This window comes from Colletotrichum gloeosporioides (assembly GCF_011800055.1).
Source record: "Colletotrichum gloeosporioides strain Lc1 chromosome Unknown consensus_54, whole genome shotgun sequence".
In the NCBI taxonomy this organism is placed as follows: domain Eukaryota; kingdom Fungi; phylum Ascomycota; class Sordariomycetes; order Glomerellales; family Glomerellaceae; genus Colletotrichum; species Colletotrichum gloeosporioides.
The window spans coordinates 277,708-302,354 of NW_025544699.1; the positions used below are offsets into that span (position 1 = coordinate 277,708).

At 54.5% G+C, this 24,647-nt stretch overlaps 6 protein-coding genes across 6 annotated transcripts; 2 read left to right on the forward strand and 4 right to left on the reverse strand.

Moving 5' to 3' along the window:
* Positions 1 to 300: 300 nt before the first annotated feature.
* Positions 301 to 1,447, forward strand: GCG54_00004595 (DNA-directed RNA polymerase II subunit rpb7; the record flags this gene model as incomplete). Its single annotated transcript, XM_045404641.1, has 4 exons — positions 301 to 549; positions 608 to 688; positions 758 to 927; positions 994 to 1,447. 4 exons carry the CDS (start codon positions 301 to 303, stop codon positions 1,445 to 1,447), a joined length of 954 nt encoding a protein of 317 aa, XP_045262584.1.
* Positions 1,448 to 2,089: 642 nt separating this feature from the next.
* GCG54_00004596 (Eukaryotic translation initiation factor 3 subunit M) lies at positions 2,090 to 3,533 on the reverse strand (the record flags this gene model as incomplete). The annotated part of the gene is made up of 2 exons (XM_045404642.1): positions 2,090 to 2,900; positions 2,968 to 3,533. 2 exons carry the CDS (start codon positions 3,531 to 3,533, stop codon positions 2,090 to 2,092), a joined length of 1,377 nt encoding a protein of 458 aa, XP_045262585.1.
* Positions 3,534 to 4,577: 1,044 nt separating this feature from the next.
* Positions 4,578 to 6,808, reverse strand: GCG54_00004597 (putative serine/threonine-protein kinase fhkC; the record flags this gene model as incomplete). Its single annotated transcript, XM_045404643.1, has 4 exons — positions 4,578 to 5,017; positions 5,072 to 5,441; positions 5,492 to 6,084; positions 6,145 to 6,808. 4 exons carry the CDS (start codon positions 6,806 to 6,808, stop codon positions 4,578 to 4,580), a joined length of 2,067 nt encoding a protein of 688 aa, XP_045262586.1.
* Positions 6,809 to 9,283: 2,475 nt separating this feature from the next.
* Positions 9,284 to 12,962, reverse strand: GCG54_00004598 (Protein csx2; the record flags this gene model as incomplete). The annotated part of the gene is made up of 5 exons (XM_045404644.1): positions 9,284 to 10,586; positions 10,638 to 12,003; positions 12,059 to 12,125; positions 12,177 to 12,649; positions 12,899 to 12,962. 5 exons carry the CDS (start codon positions 12,960 to 12,962, stop codon positions 9,284 to 9,286), a joined length of 3,273 nt encoding a protein of 1,090 aa, XP_045262587.1.
* A 4,220-nt stretch (positions 12,963 to 17,182) lies between these two features.
* GCG54_00004599 (Protein C2-DOMAIN ABA-RELATED 5) lies at positions 17,183 to 21,350 on the forward strand (the record flags this gene model as incomplete). The annotated part of the gene is made up of 2 exons (XM_045404645.1): positions 17,183 to 20,365; positions 20,421 to 21,350. The coding sequence occupies 2 exons, from the start codon at positions 17,183 to 17,185 to the stop codon at positions 21,348 to 21,350; spliced, it is 4,113 nt and encodes a 1,370-aa protein (XP_045262588.1).
* An 899-nt stretch (positions 21,351 to 22,249) lies between these two features.
* Positions 22,250 to 24,117, reverse strand: GCG54_00004600 (putative cystathionine gamma-synthase; the record flags this gene model as incomplete). Its single annotated transcript, XM_045404646.1, has 3 exons — positions 22,250 to 23,026; positions 23,084 to 23,830; positions 23,935 to 24,117. The coding sequence occupies 3 exons, from the start codon at positions 24,115 to 24,117 to the stop codon at positions 22,250 to 22,252; spliced, it is 1,707 nt and encodes a 568-aa protein (XP_045262589.1).
* Positions 24,118 to 24,647: the final 530 nt, after the last annotated feature.

Here is a 24,647-nt window from a genome sequence, read left to right on the forward strand (position 1 = left end):
CTCTCACGAGACTTCCAGCGTGCCAGCGACGTCACACGCGATCGCTCGCTCCTGCTGTTTTGAAGGCCATACAGCTCTAAGAAGCACCTTTGGAACTCGCGCATCTAGGCCACCTTCTTTATCAAGCCGATCACATCGTCCAATTAGACCTTCCGCCGCGCGAACTCCTCCCACCGTGCCCTCCTCGATCGCGTCCGATATACACCTGACTACTTGCTCGACCAAGTTCGGGCGACGACGAGCCGATCGAAGTTGGCAGGCGACTCTATCTCCCGCAAGCGCGCCGTAACTCTTGCCAAAATGTTCTTCCTTTACAATATGGAGCGCAGGGTCACCCTGCACCCTTCGTACTTTGGGCGCAACATGCACGAGCTGGTCACGAGCAAGCTGCTGAAGGACGTCGAGGGAACCTGCGCCGGCAGCTACTACATCATTTCCATCATGGACACCTTCGATATATCTGAGGGTCGCATTCTTCCGGGCAGCGGTCTGGCCGAGTTCACCGTGGGCTATCGCGCGGTCGTGTGGAGGCCCTTCAAGGGCGAGACGGTAAATGCTACAAATCTGCCTGGCTCTGTCGGGAAGCGGATTCTGACATGACCCCCAGGTTGACGCCGTGGTTTACTCGGTCAACCACCAGGGCTTCTTCGCCCAGGCAGGACCCTTGCGCCTCTTCGTGTCGGCTCATGTACGTCCCCGCTTCCGCGCCAGCCAGGCAGGACCTCAAAATCACTAACTGCGAGCCTCTCTCTTCTAGCTGATCCCCTCTGAGATCAAGTGGGATCCCAATGCCACGCCGCCACAATTCACCAACAATGAGGACACCATCATTGAGCCTGGCACGCATGTGCGCGTCAAGGTTATTGGTACGAGAACGGAAGTCGGTGAGATGTGGGCCATTGGCAGTATCAAGGAGGACTACCTTGGGTATGTTGTCCTTCAGGGAATTATCGATTGGCCTCGCTCACAAACATCTCGAAAAGCTGTCTACAGGATTAGAAACCTTGAAAAGACGAATGGATCCAAGAGGCTTTGGCCCCGCGCCACTGGGCCGTGCAGTTCTCCATTGTATATGGCGGTACTGCTCCCACTGCTGGAAGCCAAGCCAATACGTCTGGACCCGTTTGCCGACCGTGTTGGAGGACATCCTTTGCTGCCATGGCAAGAAGTCTTGCTCATCAGCGAAGAGGAGGCCGTGGCTGCAAGAAGGCCGGGCTTCGGCAGAACCGCCACGAGAACCACTCGCGGACCCGTTTTCTGCAAAATTGAGCCGCTTATGAGAAAAGCAAAAGATAGACAAAAGTTTGGGGGCAAGAGGGGCGTACACATGCCCCATTCAAAGAGAGAGCGCGCCATTGAAAAGAATGTCGACGCAAGGCATCGGTTTGCGTCTTCACAGCTGTACACTAACTTTCTCACATTCTACGAAATGAAAAGCAAGCCATGAGAATACAGTACAGGGACCTTGGGCTGTGACTGGTGAGAATAAGTCTTTTCTTGACGACGGTAACATCGTTTGCTCACATTACACACCACGGCATGAGCGCATGGCAATCGTTTGAAAAGAGTCTGTGTCATGATCCTGTTACGCTGATTCGATGAGACGCCGCTGTCGACCTACGATCCTCCCTCTCCCGGTTTGACCAAACTTTTCTCTAAAACGAAGAAAATCAAAAGCAGGTAGAAAAGAAAAGAGACCCAGACTGCCACGAGCATGCAGCAGCCAGACAGGATCCCCCCGATTTTCTCCCTTTCTCTCAGCTCATCAGCTCTATAACTCGACGGTTTGGTTCGGGTTCTCTCCTCCATCCACACACGTCCCGTTTCCTTTTCCCCTCCTCGCCGTAATTACATAAAAGGGACACACGTTCAAAAGGTTTCCCCCATTTGTCCCATGGAAATGTTCGCTCTCGTTTCTTTTTAACCTGATCGCCAACCCTTCCCTTCCCACCCATACCATGACGCTATGTGAAAGAGTTGGCCAAAGTGGTTAAAACGGAGCGAAGAAGACAACAGGTGAACCACATTCATGAATTTCCGCGTAGACGATCTCTCGACAAACCAACCGGGCTCATAACGCGCCCTTCTCTTAGTCGTCGTTATCCGTCCTCTCCTTGGGCTCACGGGGCTCCCTGGGCTCGCGGGGCTCGCGAGGCTCTCTAGGCTCACGCTGCTGTCCGTCACGGCGCTGTCCGCCTCTCTGTTGACGACCGCCGCTGCCGCCCTCCTTGTCGGCGTTCAGCTTGCGCTCCGCCTCCTGCGCCTCGCGCTCCTTCTGGGCCTTAGCATTGGCCTGCTCCTTGCGAATGACGTCGTGCAGGTTTGACAGGGTGCCCTTCCAGCTGTCCAGGCGGGTGGCGAGCTCCTGCCATTGCCTGGTACCGAAGACGCGGTAGGTGACCTTGTGGACGAGGAAGACCTGGTCCTGCTGGGAGAGCTTGCCCTCGACGAGGCCGGCGCGGATCACATCAATGGCCCACATCTCGACGTCCTCGGCGGGAACCTGGAGAGCCTTCGCGACGGCGGAGTACTCGATGCGGCGGGAGGTGGTCTGGGCGGCGAGGGAGGCGAAGGTGAGAAGACGCATCTTGCGGTGGAGGCGGTCGTGGTCGAGCTTCTCCTTCTCGAGCCAGCCCTGGTGCTCGTCGTTGAAGTCGTTGTAGTCCTCGAGGTCCTGCTCGGCGACGATGTCGAGAAGCTGGGAGTAGACGGGGTGCGTCTCGGACAGGTTCTGCACGGTGGGTATGCTGCGGATGTCGGTGAAGAGGAAGTGTGTGTTGGAAAGCAGGGCGTCGCGGACCGCGCGGAGGGACAGGCGCTGGGCGTCCTCGGAACCGACATCGTCCTTATCGTCTGCGTCAAAGGTGCGCAGGGCCTTGAGAATGTATTCGTAGCTCTCCCTGTCTGGGTATCAGTCTCCGATGCTCTGTCTTTCCAACTCTTCCAACGGAAACAAGGACAACTCACTCTTCCTTGCCGGCCTCCTTGGCGACCTCGGCAATCTCCTCGTACATCTGTCTCTGGAACTCGTCGCTGGTCTTCCAGTCCGCGAACCATTCGGGGAGCTGCTTCAGGTAGGGCTGGATGGTGTCGAACATGGCGTTGGCCTTGAGGAAGCGCAGGATGGCCATGAAGACGTTGTAGCGTATCGGGTTCTCGGGGGCGATGAGGTTGAAGATGGTGCTCAGGGCGTTGAGGCTCAGGCCGACGCCGTTGACGGGGCTGGAGGCGATGGGCTTGGAGAAGGCCTGGCAGAGAGTCGGGAGGTGCTTCTTGGGGTCCTCGGACTGGAGGACGAGGTGGACCATGAGGTTGGACGCGGCAGTGAACTCCTTCTCGGCCACCGACGTCAGGGCCGTCGACGAGCGCACCAGCTTGGACAGGACCTCCTCCTTCTTGGCCTCGTTCTCGACGAGGGGCTTCACCTCGTCGGCGATGTGAAGGTAGTCGGCCATCTCGCGGGCGAGCTCCTGGAAGGAGCCGTCGACGAAGAGCAGCTGAGGCTGCGCCTGTTGCTTCGCTCCCGCCGCCATGATTGCTGGTTTTTCGCGGTATCTGACGAGGGTTGTCGGGCCTTCGGGTTGAGAGGGGGGTGGGATGCGGTTGATTGCGGAGGTGTTGGCAAATTTGGCTGGGAGGAGGAGTAAGAGAGGGACCCCGGAAAAAAAGAGAATGCGAAAGTGTGTAGAGGGGCGTGTGGTTTGCGGACGACGGAGACAGGGGGTCGCTCTGTCGTGCGGTATGTCTCTTGCGAAGCCCGTGTCGACCTGCGGTTCGATGGAGGGGTGTGGTGGAGGAGGGCAATTTTCGCTGTTTTCTGCCACCCGACCGACTTGTGGGCTTACCTAGGCGAAGGCGGTGAAGCCAGGCCACGGTGCCCCACCCCGTGGCGGGGTACCACCTGGGATTGGATGGATGAGGCTCTGTATTCACCAGAACCGTACTTGAAAGCTTGTTACTCAAAGCTTTACTTCATAGACAAGTGAAAATGGCCCCAGTCGGGTTCTTAGATATGGAATCTTGCACCAACTTTTCACCTCACAACGCCGAAGCGCTTTTAGTTCCTTCGACACGGCCCCGCCTCGGGCTGCCCCATAAAGACAGTGGAGGACCCGGTTTCCGCTCGGAGCCGGTATGGCAGCGGCCGGCAGTCGTTTCCGCCCTATTTGTTAAAACGGCGCCGGTGTAGCAAACAACCCGAACGCTTGGGACACTGCACATTCGGAGACAAAACCTGAGATCATCAGCAGACACTCTCCTCCAACATATGTGGCATGCCTAAAACCTTTCCTTGATTAAAAGGTTTATATTGTCTCCAAATAATGTCAGATATGTCAGGACGCCAACTTTTGCCGTTCCCATCCAGCCTCTCGGACACCTAAATAAGACAAAAATAAATACATCCCCCGTTCACTGAGGAGATGTCATCACCGGCCCTACAGTCAACACAGATATGGTCTCCGTGGCTCGGACGGTAAGGAAACAAACAAATACATGACCTTCGCCGACTGTGTCTATGACTCGCGCGTCCCATACCCTAACCATGCTCCTAACGATTCAACAAGTTATTATAACCATTAATCCTCCTTGCTACCATTCTGGGCCTCTGTGGAAATGTCGGCCTTCGAATAGATGCTATCGCCGTCTTCGCCAAACAGAGGCTGATCGCCCTTGCCGCCCATCTCCACGAATTCGTCAACGTTTCTTTGTGACGCAGGGTCGGCCTCCTTCGGTGTCATGGTCGTCTTCGTCGTGTTCTTGGAATAGATCTTGACTGGTTTCTGCTTAGGGCCAGGAGATCTTTCCGCAACTGCTACCGAGTTCATTGAGCTGAGTAGTGTCCGCTCTCTGACGACACCGCGGCGGTGGACTTCTAAGCCCTGTATGCCGCCCACCAAGCCATCGGTGCTGTCGTTAACTCCTGGTTGCTTCTGCGTCATCCAGGGGTGGTTGAGGCATTGGTCAACCGTAAAACGACGCTCGGGATCAACTACTAGCATTGAGTCGATGAGGTCAACTATCATAACGTTAGTCATAACGTATCGTTTTGCAGCGCGTCTGGGTCACCTACGAGCAGGGTCGCCTACTGAGTCCCAGTATGGCGAAGGGTAATCGAAACGGCCGCTCTTGATCTGTTGCGACAGCGTGAACGGGAAGTCCTTGGAATACAGTTCGTCTGAAAACGGCGGGAAGCCGCAAAGGCAGATGTAAAGGACAACTCCGAGTGACCAAATGTCGACAGCCTTGGTGTACTTCCGATGCCTGCCCTCAGCCAAGATTTCGGGCGCCACATAGCTGGGTGTTCCGCACAGCGTCGTCGTGAATGACTCTTCACCAATAATTTTAGCCAAACCGAAATCAGCTAGCTTCACGTGCAAGTCTGTGTCGACCATCAGAATGTTCTCTGGTTTAATGTCCCTGTGTACGATGTTGCGATCATGCTTCTCACAGTTAGCGGATGGAGGACATTGAATGTTGTCACAAAACTTACCAGGTACTTGATACCCTGAAACAATTGCGTAAAGAGTTTGCGCGTCTCGTCCTCGGTAAGCTTTTGCTTCATGACGATGAAGTTGAACAGTTCGCCTTCTGGAGCCAGCTCGAGGACAAGGTACACCGCATTGCGTTCGTTAAACGTGTCCTTCAAGCAGAGAACGTTGGGGTGGCTAACGCCCATGAGAACGGCAATCTCCTGTTGCAGACCCTCCTGTTTCGATCTCTCCTCCATGCCGGCAGTCTTTGTGAAGATCTTAACGGCGTACCTTTGGCCAGTAGATTTCTCGACGCAAAGGAAGACCTCGGCGAAGTGGCCCTTGCCAAGCTTCTCCAGCAGCGTGTACTGCTGAAGAAAAGCGCTCGTCTGCCGGCTCTTGGGGTATCTGAAGATGAAACGAGCCTTGTCAAGCACCGCGATCTCGTCCTGCTCCTGGAGCTCTCTGCGCTTGTTGCGACCCACGTTGGCTTCATTGACATAAGTTCCGTTGCTAGACAAATCCTCCAAGATAGCCACGGTGTCGCCGCCTTTGTTCTCCGTAAATAACAGGCAGTGTCGATTTGATACCACCGGGTCTTCAACCACAATGTCTGCCTTTCGTCAGCGTCGTCGTACTCCCACTAGAATGGAAACCAATTCGCAAAGCTTACCACACTCCGGATGGCGTCCAATCAGGTATCCGCCCGAGGCGACGCCCTTGATCTTGGTCTTTTCGTAGGCCTCCTCTTCCTTCTTCAGGGGCGATTTACCCTTCCTATCCACCGGCTCCGTGTCCTGAGCCTCGAGCTTGTCCGGCATGGGGCACGCTGCCCTCTTCTTCATGACCAAGCACTTGCCGTACTTGGTGTCAAGCGGGAACAGGTAGCCCCAGACGCCCTCCTTCACCTCGTCCTCGACCTCGTCACATAGCACATCCTTATTATCGGCCGGGTACTGGGAAAAGGCCTGTGTGTCCTGTGGAGGTGAGGAGAGATTGGTGTTTGCCTGGGACTGGGAGTTGTCGTCCTTTTCGCGGTGGTTAACCTGGCTGGGGCGACCCTCGGGAGGCGTCGCGGTAGGCTCCTTATACACATCGTCCGAGTCTCCAGATCGCGTCACGGGCGACGGGAGGTGCTGTTTGTGGGAAACCGGGGTCTTATCGACGGATAACCTCTCGGAGCGGCGGGGCTTCTTCGCCTCCGTGTCTGAGTCTGGCAGAGAACCCTTTGCCAGGGGAAGACGGTTTAGGATCGCACACCAGAAGGCCGGGCAGATTAACAAGCGACTCACTCTTGGACGTTTCAATTGGCTCTTCTCTTCGCGCGGGGGCGCCATGGCCTCGGTTATACGAGGCAGTCAAGGCGTGCTTCGCGGGTGATGGTGGATTGGTGGTGGTATTGGGAGGCAGCAGTAGAGACGTAATAATGGATCCCCAGGTAAGATGCTGTGGCAATAGTCTGTATAACAAGGCCGAGAAAGGATAGAGAAGCGGACTTGTGCACAACAGCCTGGGGTATGATGTATACGAGCGTGAATATGGAAACTTGTATGATGGAAGTGTGAGAGTGTTGCCTAAGGGAGAGCAGACGGCGAGGCTCTCATTAATAAACCAGAGTGCAAGAAAGGCAAGGCCAAAGGACGGAGCGACGGTGTGCAGCCTGGAAATGGGAGAGCTAAGGTCAGGTAGGTGGTGTAGGTATTCGTATTGGACCGGGACTTCCAAGTGGAGAGGGAACCTTCCTTCCAGTGTTGGACCTTGGGCCTGGAAAAAGTACCAGACAGCTGAGGTGACCAGGAGGGATGGGGGACCAGGTCAGGCCAGTATGAGAGCTGAGGCAGGTACTGGTGTGAGCACCAACTGCGCCGGCACCAGGCACTGCGCCCTGCCCTGTGAGGTGCGAGCTACTCTACCAGGTCAGGACCTCCCCTGCTTTCTCTCTGGGGCGGCCTTCCACCTGCGCTGGACGGCTGCTCGGCGGACTGGGCTGGATTTACCAGGCAGGAAAGAGTCAGGACAGGGCTTTCCTCACTTCGGATCGGGGACCGTGCAATTGCAAGTGGGTCGCCGCGCTTTTGACTCTTCACGCTGAGACTCTGATAGGGATTGTATGACTGCACTGCGCAGCGAGCGAGATGTCAACTTTCTGGCGCGAGTTGCAGCCTAGAAATGCGGTCCATCGGTTGTTCCGCATACAATCCTTTGTGCCCTTCTCGTGGATATCAGCTCCCTCTCTCCTCATGCCAATGCCACAACCGTCTGATGAGTGTGGCAAACAATAATCCGGAAAAACTCACCAGCAGTTTCCAAACTTCACTGTCTTCCGGTTGCCCAAATCCTGGAGAGCGTGCCATCCAGATCCACGGGCGACAATCAGCGGGCTTGCTTCTGGGGGGTCCCGTCTTGCTGGGCGTGCAGTGTGGACACCGGTTCGCAAGCCGAGTGAGCGAGCAGTGACGACGGGGAGCTGCAGGGTCGCAGAGCTTCCTGCGGGAAGACGTCAGGCGGGAAAGAGGCTTGATAGAGGGGGAAAAATGTTGGTGGAACTGTCGATCAGTTCAACATGGGATCGTGCAGTCTCGGAGGAAGAAAAAAAAAAAAAACCTCCCTCTTTCGCTCCGACTTGCACTTGAACCTCGATCGTGGCGGCCGAGAAACCATTTCGGACACATCGCCGCGTGAGATGGCGTCCAGCCTTCATATGGTTCCCGTCCGAGTCGCTCCACGAAGTGGCGGGGACTCGTTCGTGTCTTGTGCCCATCCCGTCTGCCGACTACCTCACACTAGGTCGAACACCCGCAGATGATAGCCCCCATGAATCATTCGGCGCATTGCTCCCCAAACTACAAGGATCGAGATTCCGACGTTCTGGTCAGCCAGCTGCTTTTACCCCCTGCGGATGGAAAGCTCCTTTTAGTAGAACCCGTTACTGGTTTGACAGGACCTGGTTCTGGTTTACCGTCCGGTGAAACGCCTTACGCGAACTCCTGTGCTGTCATCTCGAGTCGCCGTCCGAGACATATCGTCACGCGTCGCTAGGAGGGAGCACCTCAACTGGTCCCAGCCAGAGAGCGAAAGCCCGCCATTTCTCATCACATGCGAGCTCATGCGGAATCTCATCTCCATTTTCAACGTCGCGCTGCTTCGTCTGCCGCGGAGTACAACCATAACGCTAACCTCGAGACGTCATCCACATTCGCCAATCCACATGGGTAGCTCACCTGCCGCAAACTGCAATCTCCTTCGTAGAGTTATCTCACTTCACCGAAAGTCACCGAAGCCATTTGATCTCAGATCGGTCCAGACCGATCTGAAATATCATCCCTAAAGTGAAGCATTCGGTGTGTTCATCATTTCATTATTATTACTATACACACTGGTAAACTCATCCGCACATTGAATGTCACTGTCTCTCAGCACCTCGTCTTTCCAATAGAGGACTACTCCAACGCGCCTGCTTTTTTGCAGACGTCTGTCGTCAAAGAGAACACATGCTGCATGTGAGAAACTGTTTCCCTGGCCCATTTCCTGCTGTGCGATGATGACGGCACTTCATTTGGCAAAAATACCGGACGCTCAAAGCGTGCGTCAAACTCTGGTAACGACAGTCGGGTACGCCAAGCGTTTCTCCCGTGATCTGGCCAAAGCCGATATGCCCCTCGTGTATCATTGCACCTTTAATAGTCATCCTCATCCGTTGAAGCCTGTTTCCCACCTAAGGAGTCATCATAACTGGAGCCGCGTTTAGATGCTGGGTATGCAAACGTGAAGCACATATCAAAGTGTGCCAGTCGGTCGAGACGGGCAGGTCGCTACCTTTCCGGAATCGGACTCTTGGCCAAACGGCCTCCTGCGCTCACTCGCTTCTGCAGACGCGATTCCCTTTCGCGCGCTAGCTTCTGGTCGGGGCTCATGTTGCCAGGGAGAGTCCCGACAGTATCGCTCGAAAATCCCGTGTTTCTGCCCCGTTTCTCTTCAATGTACAATTGAGCGCTTCGACTCAGGGGGAATGCCGGCATCGATGAAGGTATTTCCGCCCCGTTTTGAAGAAGCATCTCGGCGACTGGGAATGGCACCACCCTCTCCGCCTCCGATGGTTGGCCAGGGGTTGGTGAAGGTGATGCCGGATCAGCCGCTGCTAGTGCCAAGAACACTGCGTGCGTACCCCTCGAACGATCCGTAACGTTAGGACTGGCCTTCAGAGCCAACGCATAAATAACCTGCTGGATCTCATTCTTCTTGATCGCCGCCAGCAAAGTGTCTTCGGGTGTAGGGTAACGAGATAATGTCGCTGAGATGGGCTCAATGTATGCTCTATCCACGTACTTCGCCGTGATGAACCTCAGCCGCTGCTCGCGCGTTGCCTGGGGCCCAGGCTTCATGCCGGGTTCGAGCTTTGCCTCCCAAATCATATTCGACACCCGGTTTCCGACAAGCAACAAGAGTTCGACAATATCGGGGGTGAAGGAGTTGATGTCCAAGGTCAGAGACCTCACTTTGCTGATATGCGTACCAAGAGAGCGATGGATACCGCTGCATTCGATGCAAACAATGATTGCCAGATTAATTGAGACCCACTCGACCTTGGTTCCCGATCCGCAGTCCGCGCACCAGCAATTGCCCTGGTCGTTGTCGCGGAGTAGTTGCAATAGCTTATCCGGGTTGTCGTCGTAACTCGAACTGGTAGATCGATGAGTGCTTGGCCGGGCGCCGACAGTTATTCGGCGCATCGGCGCGCCGCTGTTGGAATGCGCATGGTGGCTGTTGTGCCCGACTGAAGGGCTTTTGCCTGTCAGGATGGACCCGATATCCTTCCTGATGGAGCCCGAGTCGGAAGCCCCGGGCCCGGATTTATCTCTGGCAACTCGGCCTTCAACAGCGCTTTGGAGTGCGTTGTTGATAGCCAAGATCCAACTGTTCATGTCCTCTTCGGAAGTGGCCTGGTAAACCCGCTTATAATGTGGCGTAATGACTTCAAAGCAAAATCGACGCTCAGCATTACGGGCCTCTCTCACAGAGGCCATTCTCAAATCGATTGGATCCATGTGAAGATCCAACCTTTGCTTCCAGTTGCTGTATTCTGAAAGCTTACCCTGGTCAAGTACAATCCAAAATCTACATCACGTCAGCATGGGTACATCCGCCAAAACATTGGGCAGTGCTTACTTGTGCCAGCCCTGTTGCTTCAAGTTGCGAGGGTCAACATGGTTGCCGGGCTTGCTGAGAGACCACAGCAAACCTTCCTTGCGCTGGGCACTGCTTGCACTTGACGTTCCGTAATCTTTCTCCTCCAAGTCACGAATGCCTTTGAATTTAGAGGCCTGCGCAGGGCTTCCGACCGAAGATGCGCCCAGACTGCCTGGAGACCTGGACAACTCGGGAGAAACTATGGCCACGGTTGAGTTGGATCCGGAGGTCAGTGCGACCTTCAGTTGGGAGCCGGTACTGTCGGCTCGACCAAGGTCGCTGTCGGAGACGTATGCGTTTCCGTTTGAGCCCGCGACTTGGACTGAGCTAGTGCTGGCCAACGGGACTGGCTCCGGCTCATTGTAAGTCTGGTTGCCCTTTTCCAGAAGTCGCCTCTTTTCTTCTCGCTCGCGCCGCTGGTATTGATATTCTTTGTCAGCCTCTTGAACCTCATTCGACAGCGCCTCCAACTGCGGCACCAATGTGTCAATTTTCTTTGCGGCCTCCAAGAAGGTCCTCGTTTGGGCATCGGCATATCTTGTGAGGTGCGAGAGAACCTCTTGCTCTTTGCGTCCACCATGAAGATCCTGCATGAAGCTAGAGTAGTCGAACCGCTTAAGCTCAAAGTTGCGGCGTTTCGTCTGATACTTGGAGTCGCTCTCCGCAAGCTTCTTAGCCTTGACCGAGTCGTGGCGCTGGCCAAGATATCGAGAAACGTAAGCGTAGTAATCCTTGCTCTCCTCCTCGAAGTCTCGCTTTTTGGATTCAGCCTGTTTGATATCCACCGTGTAGAATTTGTCCAATGGGTCAATGACAATGCGCTTGAGATTGACGGTATTCTGTCGCTCGTAGGACAGAATTTCCCTGGCGATTTTGTCGAAGTAGTGCTCAATTGCTGGCTGGACAGCATTCGCATTTGTCGATGATGCTTCGCGGAGTGTATCGATGAATTCGGAGAAATTCTTGTTGGCTTCCACCTGAGCTTCATGCGCCTGCTTAGCCATCTTTAGCACGCGCTTCATCTGTGTTCGCATGTTGCCCGTCTTTTGTTCCAGCGCTTTGATCGTTGCCCTGAAAACCGGCCCATCGTCTGGCACAAGAACATCGTCGGTTGGTTTTGGGCACGCAACATCAACCTTGACAGGCTCCTGGGCTAGGGGTGGCTGTACGGGGAGGAGTGTGGACGAAGACGTGTTGACCGGCAAGGGTGAGGAGGGCTCATCTAGCTCGGCGTTGCTAATGCGGGAGTCGACAGACTGCGAGGATGCGACACGGATTTTGGGGGGCGCGGTCAAGAGAAACGGAGGAGACGGCGAGTTTGGGTGGCTCAGCGGCAGAGTGGCGTCTACGGGTGGTCAGTCACGAGCCGCAGATGTCGTCAGGGGATCACGAGAACTCACTTGATACCCAATACGAGAAGCTGGCCAAGGTGTGTAGCCGGTGGGCGCGGGGGTCGTACTCGACGAACTGTGCGGGATCAGATACTGCCACAAGTGGAAGGCGCGGCGGCCAACGTACGCTGCATGAGTTCCTCCATCCACCGCCTCTGTCTTCAATGGGCTTCGGAGGTTTCCATTTCCAGGTCCACTCGAAAGAAACCGAGGCGTGGCCGCCGGTCCCAAAGTCCCCTACCAACTCAACATTGGAGTTCTTGTGTAGATTCGGGTCGGCATGGAATTCGCGAGTAACGAGGTTCTCAACCTCGCGGGGGTTAGAGGCGTATACGTAGGTCAGTCCGCTGATTTGAGTGTCGATGTTGGCTATGGTATCGGTGGCGCCGCTGGTAACAAACTGCTGTCCCTGGCGAATGATAAAGGTAAATGTGAAGACTAGCTCTTCGTCATGTGTGAGTTTGAGGATGAAATTCGGAGCGCCGCCTGGGCTAGTAACAACTTCGGTGTCCTGCAAGGCGGCAGTCAGTGTCTGGTGCCCGAGACGAGGCTGGAAGGTGTTTTTGGGCATGGGGGAGCCTATGATTTGCGCCGACGAACCTGAATGAATTCTATGGGACTACTATCGCCGAGGGGGCGAGAGGCGGATACTCTGGTGGCAGGAAATGCATTGGGAACAATGTTTATAGAGGAACGCCTTTTTGGGTTCGAAATGACGAGGGAGGATATGGTTACTATGAATTGAGAGCAAAAAAGTCAGTGGAAAGCGACTGCGATGCGCCGCCAGGCTGCGTGCATGAACAGCAAGCAGGGCAGGCGGTGCAAGTATGGGTCTGAGGGAGAGCGCACGTCGATTCTGGTCTCTTAGAAAGAGAGTCGCCCCGTCGTCGGGCTTGCTGCTAACGATGCCCATGTTGAGATGCTCATCCGGGGGTCAAGTGCGCATTCAAGAGGAGAAAGTCGAGGTTTCGGCAGCCAAAGGAGAGCCGCTGGAATCGTGGTCGGGCTTCGCAGCGCGGGGTCGCAGGTTGGCCAGGATCGTGGACATTTGGCGGCGCAAGACAAGGCCAAGCCACAGCCACGAGGAGCCTGTACGAGAATGTGGACTGGGCGGCCAGCTTTGAGACGCTGGAGGCGACGACGGCCTGAGCGGAGGGGAGAGAGTGAGAGGGAAGACTGCGACGAGAGGGCGGGGAGGCGTGGACGTGGGCGTCGGCGGCGTCGCTTCGAGTGGGCAACGGGAGCTAAAATGACAACGAGGGCAGTAGAGTAGAAGTAGAAGTGTAAGTGGAAGAATAGAAGAAGGGGGAGAGTATGAGAGTCATGGAGATGCGAAGGTTGAATGTTGCGATATCAAAAGAGGAACTGGGCTGCAGCATGTCTGCCTCAGAGGCCTGCCACTGCCACTGGTGCGTCTGACTTCTTGGTGCTTGTGCCTTGTGCTGCTGCTAGGTAGGTGTTCTATTCGCTCGGCGGGCAGTCGTGGGTACTTGGGAAATATGCAAATTCAAGCATGAGGGGAGGTAGCATGTACCTTGCAGCTTCGCTTTCTCTTCCTCTCTGTCACTCCCTCTCTCTCTCTCTCCACACGCACAGCTGGACAGGCACCAAGCAGGGCACCTTGGCTTTTTGGGAAAGGGTGTCAGGGACTCTGGCTAGCCGGGACGTGGAGGGCCACAGGAAGGAGTCAAGGACGGGACTCAGGAACCTCCCCGTTGTGACGTTGAATCAAGCCCACTCCGGGCTCAAGGTTGGCAAAGACGAGATTGGCGCCGATTCACATTTACCCCGACCCCTGTCCACTTGCCTACCTGCTGCGTACCTAGCAGGTAGTACACTGCGGATACAGGCTATGATAGACCTTAAGGTGAGGTCCTCCGTCGTCTGCACCGGTCCTGACTCCTGCATCAAATTCGCTATGCCTAGCGGGTGATTTTTGCTAGGAAGGCAGGCTTGCGATTCCAAATGCTGGGCATCAATCACGCTCATCTCAGGGACGCTATGCGCGCGCACAAGTAGGTCGGTAGATCGCAGAATCACCACCACGGCGGCCTCTCATTAGCGGTCTCGCGGTGGGGTCAGCAGCACAAATGTCCGTCAACAGTGACCGCAGCACATGGGATCACCACACCACCTGCCCTGCACGTTGAAGCGCTCCAGAGAAGCTGACTGGACGACGCCCCTCCGCCGTGTCCCCTGCCGTCGTCGTTGCCCCTCCCGACTTGGGGAAGCGAAGCCAGATGCAAGGACGCTCGACAGTCGCCTTACCTAATGGAACAAATCCAATTGCTTGTCTTCGAAATCGCCGTTGAATATAAAAAAAATGTCGGTATTGAACGGCTGCTCACAGACCGAGTCGCGCCAAGACAAGGACAACCGACAAAAGCCATTCACCACATTCCATCCTGCTGCACCAAGGAGGAGGAAAAGGGGCCAGATAGATACGTTTCGAAGGGACGCCTGCGCAAGAGGAGGGGTTTTGGAGAGGGGCTTCCCAGTCGGCCAGACCACCAGCGTAAAAGTCAATCGCTGATCTTTTGCCAGCATCATTTCGCGGCTTGCAGCACGAGAACCACTCCTCCTCAAATCACCTCACTCTTGTTTGTTGGATTAGCTTTCACCCAACGGGTCAAACGGACCTGGGTCGTTCAAACTCGGCACCGGCAGCAGCCCACGCGACCTGAGGAACCAACACCTCGTTTCAGAGTCCTGCGTGCCCTCCCTTTGGATGCTTCTGCTGCTGCTGCCGCTGCGGTAGAAGATGCTTCTGCGCGCGAGAAACGTGCGACAGGCCAAAGTCAAAAGCCCTGCCAGCCAGTAGTTCCTGCGCAACCGCCTGGCCGGTGCGAGCTTATGCGACGTGCCGCCTTGACGATGCCGCATGCGACTGACTCCGAACGACTCCTCGCATTTCTGTGGACCGTCACCTATTGTTGGCGTTTCCTCAATCAAATCGCCAGCCCAAGTCCTCGGTCGGCCCGCGACCACAGGACCACAGCCTGTGACGTGACAATGCCTCTTTGGGTGAACTTGAACTTGAGGTTGGGCATCTCTAGTTTGCGCCTTATTGCTGCTCTGACAGCCGCATGCAAACCATGTATGGAATAAACAACAGACCATGCAATCCCCAGTTTCCTAGCCTCCGGCAAGGAAGATCCTCGGACAAAATTGGGACGGACGTGTTAGTTAGCTCGTCGACGGGATTAGGGAGGTCGCGTTCGGATTGTCTGCCACGGTACAGAGTACTGCACTGCATTCTGCAGCAAGCAATCCGGGTGCTTTTGCTGCTACTGCTGCTGCTTGATTTATTAGTCGTTGAGACGCATCGTCGATTCACCGTTGGTTTAGACATTCGTATGGCGTTTCTTGTGCAGGTTGGACCAACGTATCTCATCGCATCGCGCGTCGTGTCGGCCGGTATGCTCGTATTCTGCCAGACACTGACTAACACCGACTTTGCCCATTACGCAAAGGTATGCAAACCGATCATCCATGGGACCGTCATGTTTCCTGCAAGTTGCAATGGAATCCGTGTTCACTCCGAAGTGACAGATGCTTGTGGTATGGCTTGTTGATGATTGGCTGCCGATAGTATAAGGTCGGCAGCGACCATCAGAAATGATAATGGTGAGTGTGATAAGAGCCGGGAAATGAAGAGTTGCCGCCGCATGACGGACATGCGCGTTCAGACCGCTCGTCCATGGTCCGGACGAACCACACTGATTTGCTGGTGCGAGCAGCCACGGAGATGGCCCTGGGTCTCGGGCGATGCGGTGGAGAACACGAAAAGAAAACACAGCAGGAAAAAAGCACCCAAGCAGCCAAGAAACAATGCCGGCCGGAAACATGTGATGTTGGTTCTGTTTTCTCGGTAGAGTTGCCGTCCCGTTGCCTGCAATGCAATTGCAGCATGCCGTTGGACGTAAGATTGTTGCAGCGACAGAAGGCTTGAACATGGTTTGAGGCAATGGCTGCAGGAGCCAGTCAGCAGCTGCCATTCAAGACACGATGATGAGATGCTGTTCGAGTATCTCTCTGGTTGGACACACATGTCGTGCAATTGGGTGTCATCAATCAGGGGAATGGAGGCGGCTCCTTGGTGAAAAGAAAAGCCCTGTTGAAACAGACCTCGAAAGGAACGCATCCTCCCCCTTGGGCAGTCGATCGAGGTGATTCACCAACGAAACCTTTGCTGCTTTTTGCCTTTGCCTTTTGCCCTTGGTCATCATCTTCGCCGCATGGCTCCCTTGAGATGTCAGGGCCAGGCCGTGTAGATCCATTGGCAGAGGCACCACTGAGCAGCTCCCGTCCCGGGCTGGCCCTACCTTACACTTCCAGGTTGGAAGAGAACGTCGTTTCGTCAGGCCAGAGCTGTAGTGGCCTGTGGTTCCCCCCTCCCCTCCATCTCAGTGTGCCCATAGCCCGGTCCCGTCAGGCATCATCGATACCCGATACATGCTAATTAGAAGGAAAGAGGAGTGAGCTCTGGTCGAGAAAGCACATCGTATGGAACCTGACTCTGCGGCCCTCAGGCGCTGTGGCCCAGTCAAGCCCAGTGGCCACCCTACAGAAATACCTTTGACTGGGGCAGCTTAGCGCCGCGCAGGGCCGCAGGTACCACCGTGCCACCTTTTCCTGAAAAGTACAAGGGGTCCCGGCAGTCACCACAATCCCCTTTTCTGCCAATGACGTGTGTCACCTGCTGGCCAAACATCAACCCCAAACCTACAGAGGGTCCCCGAGCGGTTGCTTGACCGTACAACACCACCACCGATCCTCCACCTCCACGGCCGCCCTCTACGACTTCAAGTCGTCCACCTCCTTTCTGACGAGAGACCGGCCAACTCGTTTCGCCTCCGCTGACCCAGACTGCTTCTTTGACAACTAGCCGAGCTGCGGCCTATCACGGCACACGACGAATTTACCACGGCCACGATCTCGACGACTGCCCACCGCTACCCGTCGACTGCCTTGCCCCCAGTACCTCAAGTCGAGGTAATAATACCTGGGCCTTGCACACCTGGCCATACTACGCAGGATCGAGAATGACTACTCTTTCGACATAATCACTCTCTCGATATCGTCGTATACATCCGATCGTCGAATCCCCGCTTTTACGCACCACTTGCGACCATGTCGTCCGCTTCTAGGAGCTCGTGGATGCCAAACCGTGGTCTGAGTAGCAACCGCCTGAGCACCAGACCAAGAGGATTTTCCAGAGGAGCTGCTGTCGTCAGCCACGATGATGCATACACATTTGCCCTACGTGTCGCCTACCTCAACTATCTTCTGCAACCGAGACAGAAGCGAAAGCAATATGTGCCCGCACCAAAACCTGCTCAGCGGTCTCACACGAGCGTCACAGAGCTTGTTGGGCAGTTCGTCTCCGGCGGCTCCAACAGCATCAAGCTCCCGCATGGCTTCCAAAAACCTCTTGAGAAGAGAATTAAGAATGTTCTCACCGGAAAGGAGCCGTTGCAGGGTTTCAATGATGCAGCTCTCAAGCGCAGCTTCGCCGAAGCCTACACAGCCTTCACCGAGAAGAACTTTCAAAAGTCTGTCGAGAAGGATCGCAAGCTGGAGCCATACGTCCTCATGTTCTATTCTTCCGCTACCAAAGCAAACCAAAAGCATGCCGCGTTAACCTCGGCAGCTGACGATTCGTGGAAGGAAGTGGCCGACAGACATATGGCCATGTTTATTCGACTGGTGGCGCAAACCCTGCGCGATCAGGGGCACGACAGAGACAGACCCGAGTTGATGAGCCGACTGCACACGTTGGAGAACAAGCTGCTTACTAGGGATCAGAACCTTTCTATTGACGCCAGCCAGGACGGTGGCACCACGATCGAGGTTATCGTCCCCTTGAGCTACGACGTGAAAGATATGCCGCTGGTTCTAACGGTAGCTCGCATATTTGGCCGCCTGAACTCTGAAGTCCAGACCGATATCGATGCCAACCGCCAAGTCTGGACTGAGGAATCTGCCCTGAAGGACGTAAAAGCGTATCAGCAGCGTCTCGCCTCTGATGCTCCTGGCGCTCTCAGAAGCGAGGACTTCGACCTCGAAGACGCTTTTCAAGAGTGGAAGGGATCCGAAGCACCACATCTGTCACAGATCATCCTCGACATCTTGACAGTCCGACCCGAGCTTGCTAAGACGTCATCAGGAGCTGATAAGCCTCTCCCTGGGCGACCCATGTCCATGTTTGGCAACCAGCAGGCGTACTCCGAAATCAGCAAGGCGATCTCTAGTCCCGATGGGTCCATTCTCAACTTCGACAGCTCCCTTGGACTCGGTTCTTTGGGACTCGAAGATTCCAACGAGAGCTTTGAGGAGGCCGTCTACACGTTTATTCCCCCAGACGCAAGAGCGTTTTACAAGGCCATACTGCAGGTGTGCATGACATATGATCAATTGCATGCAGATCCTGCTGCCGAATGGACGCCCATTTCTAAACAGTCGACCGATCTACTCATCGAAATTTGCGTCTACTGGCGCATCCCACAATTTTCGAGACTGGTTTGCTTCGTTGAAGCGTCTGCCAAGAAGTTTCTAGACAGAGAGATTGGTGCGGATGAGCTATCTGTCGCCATGGAATACGTCAAGTCTTCTTCGCCCGAAGTGAAGAAGCCCCCACATCTTCATCAGTACAACCTCGGACTAGCCTCCATCGACCAGAGTCGCTGGACGATGCATGATTTTGCCATCTACCAGCAAACATTGAATGCGCTCTATGATGCTCTCCTACGAGATCTCTACGATCTCATGATTCGATGCTACGAGTCCAAGCCGCCACCAATTGTATCAGTGATGATGCTTCTTGAGGAGCACATTCTGCAGGATCCTGCGTTTTCTCCGAAACCAGAACAGACTCGGGAATTCGCCAACCATCTTACGGAGGGTTTGAAGCGTGCCGCTACAGAGGTCTATAATGCCTTCGTACACGACAAACTCCCCAATCACGCTTCCGAATGGGAGTTCACACATGTTGTCGAACTTGGCCGGGCTGTGACGAAGCTTTCTGACAAGATCAAGAAGCGGTACAAAAACATTCCCGACATCATGGGCGTTCAACCTTGGCAAGTATTGGTCGAAGTAATGTTTCCAAGTTTCGAGCGAGACGCACAGCACATCATTGAACGAACCATTGCCGTTGCGAAGGAGAAGGGTGTGGAAATCAACATGCAAGATGGATTTGATCTCTATAAAGAGCTAGTCTCACTACGACAAACTCACCACGCTGCTCTACCAGACAAGCCGTTCGAGTTTCAGATTGAGGAGCTCCTTGTGGACTTCGTTTGGAGATGGGTGCGTAACGCTGAGACTATGATGGTTGACTTCGTGGGGAACGCCATCAACATAGACGATTTTGAAGTTCGCAAACGGAGTCCCGACGATATTCCCAGCGACGCCGAGCGCCACAGTCTGTCCATCATTGACATGTTCATGTTCTTCAGGCAAACCACGGAACAGGTCTATCAGCTCGAGTGGGATAGTGATGTTCACCACGCCCGATTCATGACTGCCCTTGCCCGTTCTTTTGCAGCTGGAATTGGGCAGTACTGTGAAGAAGTTGAGAAGATGTTCGCCAAGGAGATGGACCGACCGACTGCCCAGGACGAAGCGGCGGCGAACAAGACAACCCAGGAAATGTTCAAGCAATATGCTCAGATTGCTCGGGATGCTTGGAACAGCAAGGAAGCGCCCGAGCCTTTCCAGTTCTATCCGCAGTCATTTGTCAAGCTTAACAACATCGAATACGCCATGCAGGAGTTGGATAAACTAGAAAAGAGCATGAACGTTGACGCATGCGCTGATGTTTTGCGGCGGGCGGAAGGTGCTAAGCAGCAATCAAGACGGCCTAACAAGTATGTCTTTACAATCAAGGTCGTCGAAGCCGAAGACCTGAAGGCATGCGATCCTGGTGGTTACAGCGATCCTTACGTGGTGCTTGGAGACGAGTACCAGAAGCGTCTCTACAAGACGCGTATCGTGTACAGGAACTTGAACCCACGATGGGACGAATCGGTCGATATCACCGTATCGGGTCCTCTCAACGTCATCGCCACCATTTGGGATTACGACACCTTTGGTGACCACGACTTTGTTGGCCGTACATCACTAAAGCTTGACCCTATCCACTTTAGTGATTACCTGCCACGAGAATACTGGTTGGATTTGGATACGCAAGGCAGAGTTCTATTGCGTGTTAGCATGGAAGGCGAGCGAGACGACATCCAGTTCTACTTTGGAAAGGCATTCAGGCATCTTAAGCGAACGGAACGAGACATGGTTCGCAAGATCACGGATAAGGTAAGCAAGCACATGTATGTCACTGACGGAGAAAAGACTGCTAATACCCGATCAGCTCCGAGCTCAGATCAGCGCCACCATATCCCATGAGACCTTGCGAAGTCTACTAAAGGGTAACGGAATCGGATCTTCCGTGACTGCCTTGTGGAAAAAGCGAGCGTCTACGATGCCCGTTGTCACTACCCAAGCCGACATCGAGAGCGCCTTGCAACCTCTTTTCCACTACTTTGATCAGAACTTCGCCATTATGAAGGAAACGCTAACGGATGCCACAATGTTGGCAGTCATGACACGCCTCTGGAAGGAAGTCCTCATGGCGGTTGAGAGCCTTCTGGTACCCCCTCTTTCAGAAAAGCCGTCGTCACAGAGACCGTTGTCACAGAAAGAATCGGACATCGTTTATAGGTGGTTGGAGATGCTTTTCGACTTTTTCAATGCCAAGGACGAAAGCGGCGAGCAGCTGGGTGTACCGCAGGAGGTTTTGAGGTCTCCCAAGTGGCATGAGCTGGCGGCTCTGAATTTCTTCTATTTCGAGGAAACACAGAATCTCATTCGGGAGTCGGAGCGTATGGCAGCCGCCAACGCTCAGCGGGCGCAGCAGATGTTGCTGCAGGAAAAGCATGAGAACCGATTATCCGCCCCGGCGACTTTCGGTCCAACCTTCAGCGGTGGTCCCGGCTCTTTTGCTAGCATGGGCACGATCCGTCGCGGCAAGTCAATCATGATGAGTCGAAATCTGGGAACGATGCGGCGGGCCAAGGAGGAGAAGCGCAAAGAGGCCCAGGCGGATCCCAGCGACGATATGATTCTCCGCATTCTCCGCATGAGGCCGGAGGCGGCTCCGTACCTTCGCGAAAGACACAGACAAAAGGAGCGACAGGCGGCCGCCGCCGCTGCGGCACTTATCGTCAAGAACAGCGTAAACCAAGGATGGAACTCAGGTGGTGCGGGCGCATACGGCCGTAACAACCTCCCCCGGAGGTGAGGAAGGTGAAGTTTATGAGCTCGATGTTTTCTTCTTGAACGGAGGCGGCGTTGGCTTCCTCGGTCTTCAATTTTTGGCTTTTGCGTGCGTTGTTTGCTCGTTGTAGAAGGAGATGGATGGAACATTTCGATACCAGAGGCCGAGAGAGGAGAAAGAGTGGTTGACGGGACGAGAGGCATGACATACACACGCACACACGACGCAGCAACGGCTTTTTTTTTTTTTGATATCTCTTTTTCTTTTCCTTCTGCAAACAAATCTTTGGTAGCGGTCCAAGGAATCATGACAAGATGTAGATACCCTCGCTACGATTCTTAATATCCCTCCACCCCCCCTGACCGACGGCGGCGCCTTTGTTTACGGAGACTTGGGGTTCATGGTTTTTGCGTCTTCTCTTGGTTGGCATTAGATTGCAGTTGGTAGCAGTTGGAGAAATACGACACATACCGTATGATTGTGCTCTCTGGCCCCTGTGATTGTATTTGTGAGGCTTGTATAGTGTTGTTTGTCCAGAGATTGCTGGCCAGAGGGGGTTAGCTGGCCGCAAATTCTAATTGATGAATTGCGATTACCCAAGGAGAAGAGTCATCGATTCACGTGTCCGACGGCAACGAAAACAGGACAAGAGTGTTTCTGCTCCTACTGGCTAGGTCACAGACTAGCGAGGGCCAACCACTACAGCCAGACAACAAGCACAAGCAAGAGGGGAGATGTCCTGATTCCATACGTGTTTGGTCCAAGTTGGATGGTTCATCTCACATATGGCGAGTTTTGTAGCTTGGTGATTGGATGACTTTGTTTCTTCACAACCGAATATGGTTACGTGTGCGCCCAAGAGAGTGAGAGCTAGGGGTTCAATGATGAAGCCGCGACGGCGACTTCGACTCAAGTGCCCGTTCCTACGAGGCAACACCAGTACCAGCCACCGCTTCGACCGTCGTAGGCGCCTGCAACCGCTGCTCCTTGACTTCATTAGCGGCCACGAGCGCGTCGTCAAGTGTGTCCAGTAGATCCTGCACGTCCTCCAGCCCCGCCGATATCCGTATCGTCTCCTCCAAAATACCATACGAACGATGGTACGCCGCCTCGTCGGCGTCCTTACCGAATGCAAGAGTGTTGTAGCAGAAGCTGAGCGTGCGGTGAGCGCCAAGATGCGGACCTGGATAGAACGCGAGGCGGTCGTAAAATGCTTTCGCCGTCTCGACGGACTCGAAGTCGATGCTGAGCAAGCAGCCCGCGCCTGGCTCCTCGAGTTCTGGGGTTGGCCGCCGAAGGTAGGATTTGTAAATATCATAGTCTGGGAGACACGTTGGGTACAGAAGTTTAGATACTGGCGAGGAAGTGTCTTCAGCCAGGCGCTGAAGGTGGTTGGCCATGGCCGCGGCGTTGCGGTTGAGGATCACAGAGCGGGCAAGATAGTCGTCTGAATTGGACAGGAGAACTTCAGCATCGGCGGTGAAGAGTTCGTTGTGGAAAGTCATGGTCCAGTGAGAGAAGAGGCCGTCGTAGTGTGGCGAGAGAGGGTTCAAGACGACGCTGCCTCCCATGACGTTGGCGTACCCCGAGAATGTCTTTGTGAGTGATGATACAAGGATGTCTGAATGTGCGATAACGTCGATGTTGGCGAATGATCCGACTGTGTCGTCAAGGACGAGAACGAAGTTGTGCTTCTCGGACTATTGCCCGTGTCAGTCTTGGAATGTTGATCAACTGAAATACAAAACCAGACTGACCAGCTTCTTCAGACGAGCAAGATCAATGCTCGCCAGCAGAGGGTTGCTAGGGAACTCGGTGAGAACGTAGCTCACATCCTTTCCAGCGGCGGCCTGTTCATCCAGCCACACCTCAAAGATATCTATGCCCTTGGGATCAACGGGACCGAAATGCTCATAGTCATGGGGTGAGTTCTCTTGAATGTAGTGGACGGTGCTGTGAAAGGCGATGCCTAGAATCGCCACACTGCCGGGGCGATACTGCAGCAGCGCATGGTGAATACTAAAAATGGCAGCCATGCCCGTCTGGTACAAGAACACATCCTTGGTCTGGAGCTTGATCTTCTCTGGCTCGATGGCAGCTCTGTGCAGAAGCCCCATAATGCGGTCTTTAAGCCTGCTGTGGGCTTCCCCCTGCGGGAAGTACTCTGTGGGAGGCACCGCCGAACCGTTGGGGAAGTCGACTTCGGTCAAAGAGTCAATGTTCTTGTGCAAGTACTCTGCGAGACGGATGGAAACGCCGATACCAGGATTCTGCCAGGCTCCAATGACTCCAGGCGTCTTCGCGGCGGGGAACGTCACAAGGTAGATGCGCACACCTCCAATGTCGACGCAGCGATGTCCGAGATCACTTTCCGCCAAGACCTTCTCCTTGCGGTTAGGATGGGTAGAGTGAGCGCGGACAGCATCCAGAGACCGGGGCGAAGTGAAGTAAAGGGCTCCGTGACCCTCTGGTGTCTTGATTTTGGCGCAGATGGCTCTGAGAGTCTGGATGGATGTACGTTAGTGGGTGCATACTTCAACTACATGATACGGACGGGGTCTCGATGTCAAACATATCGACATTGCGTGTTAGTTCGGGAAAAGCCGACCTCTCCAACGGGACCAAATGGCCCAAACCTTGGGTATATGTGAACGACCCGCTTCATAATGTTTGGATCGCCTTCACGGAAGGCAATGGCGGAATCCCAACCCGGTGCGTAGGTTGTGATGCCATATTGGGAATCTGGAGGCACGCAACGACCAAATTCTGAAGCTGGTTTGAGCACAGGCATGATTCGTCGTTGAAACCACTGCTTGGCGGAAATGAAGATCCAACTGTGGTTTGGAAACAGAACGGGTTCAAGCAACTATAAAAGTAAGAAGCTGAGGACTATGACGGCTGAGCGGGGGCTGACACGACCGCCAGTTCGGGAAGATGAACGCCACGAAGATACCTAAGGTATGGAGTGGATTTAAGGGTCTAAATCCATCGGTCCTGCGATATCGTCCAGCCAAAGAGGGGTTAGGTAGGCAGCAAGTAAGACATACCCACCGCTTCCAGGGAGGCAAATGGAAGCTGCGAAGGTGCCTTTAGCCGCCTGCACCTCCATGTGTCTCGATCTCCACCAGCCATTGTCAACGACCTGAGATGTCGGGGTTGTGGGGCGGTGTTCCAATCTGAGCTACAAAAGAACGATTATGCTCAACAGGGTATTTTATCCCACAGCACCAATAGGCGAAAAAGGATTGGGTTAGGTAGACAAACAAGGTTGCATGTCATTCGCAACGTCGGATTCGGCTACCAGAAGCTTGGGTGCTCACG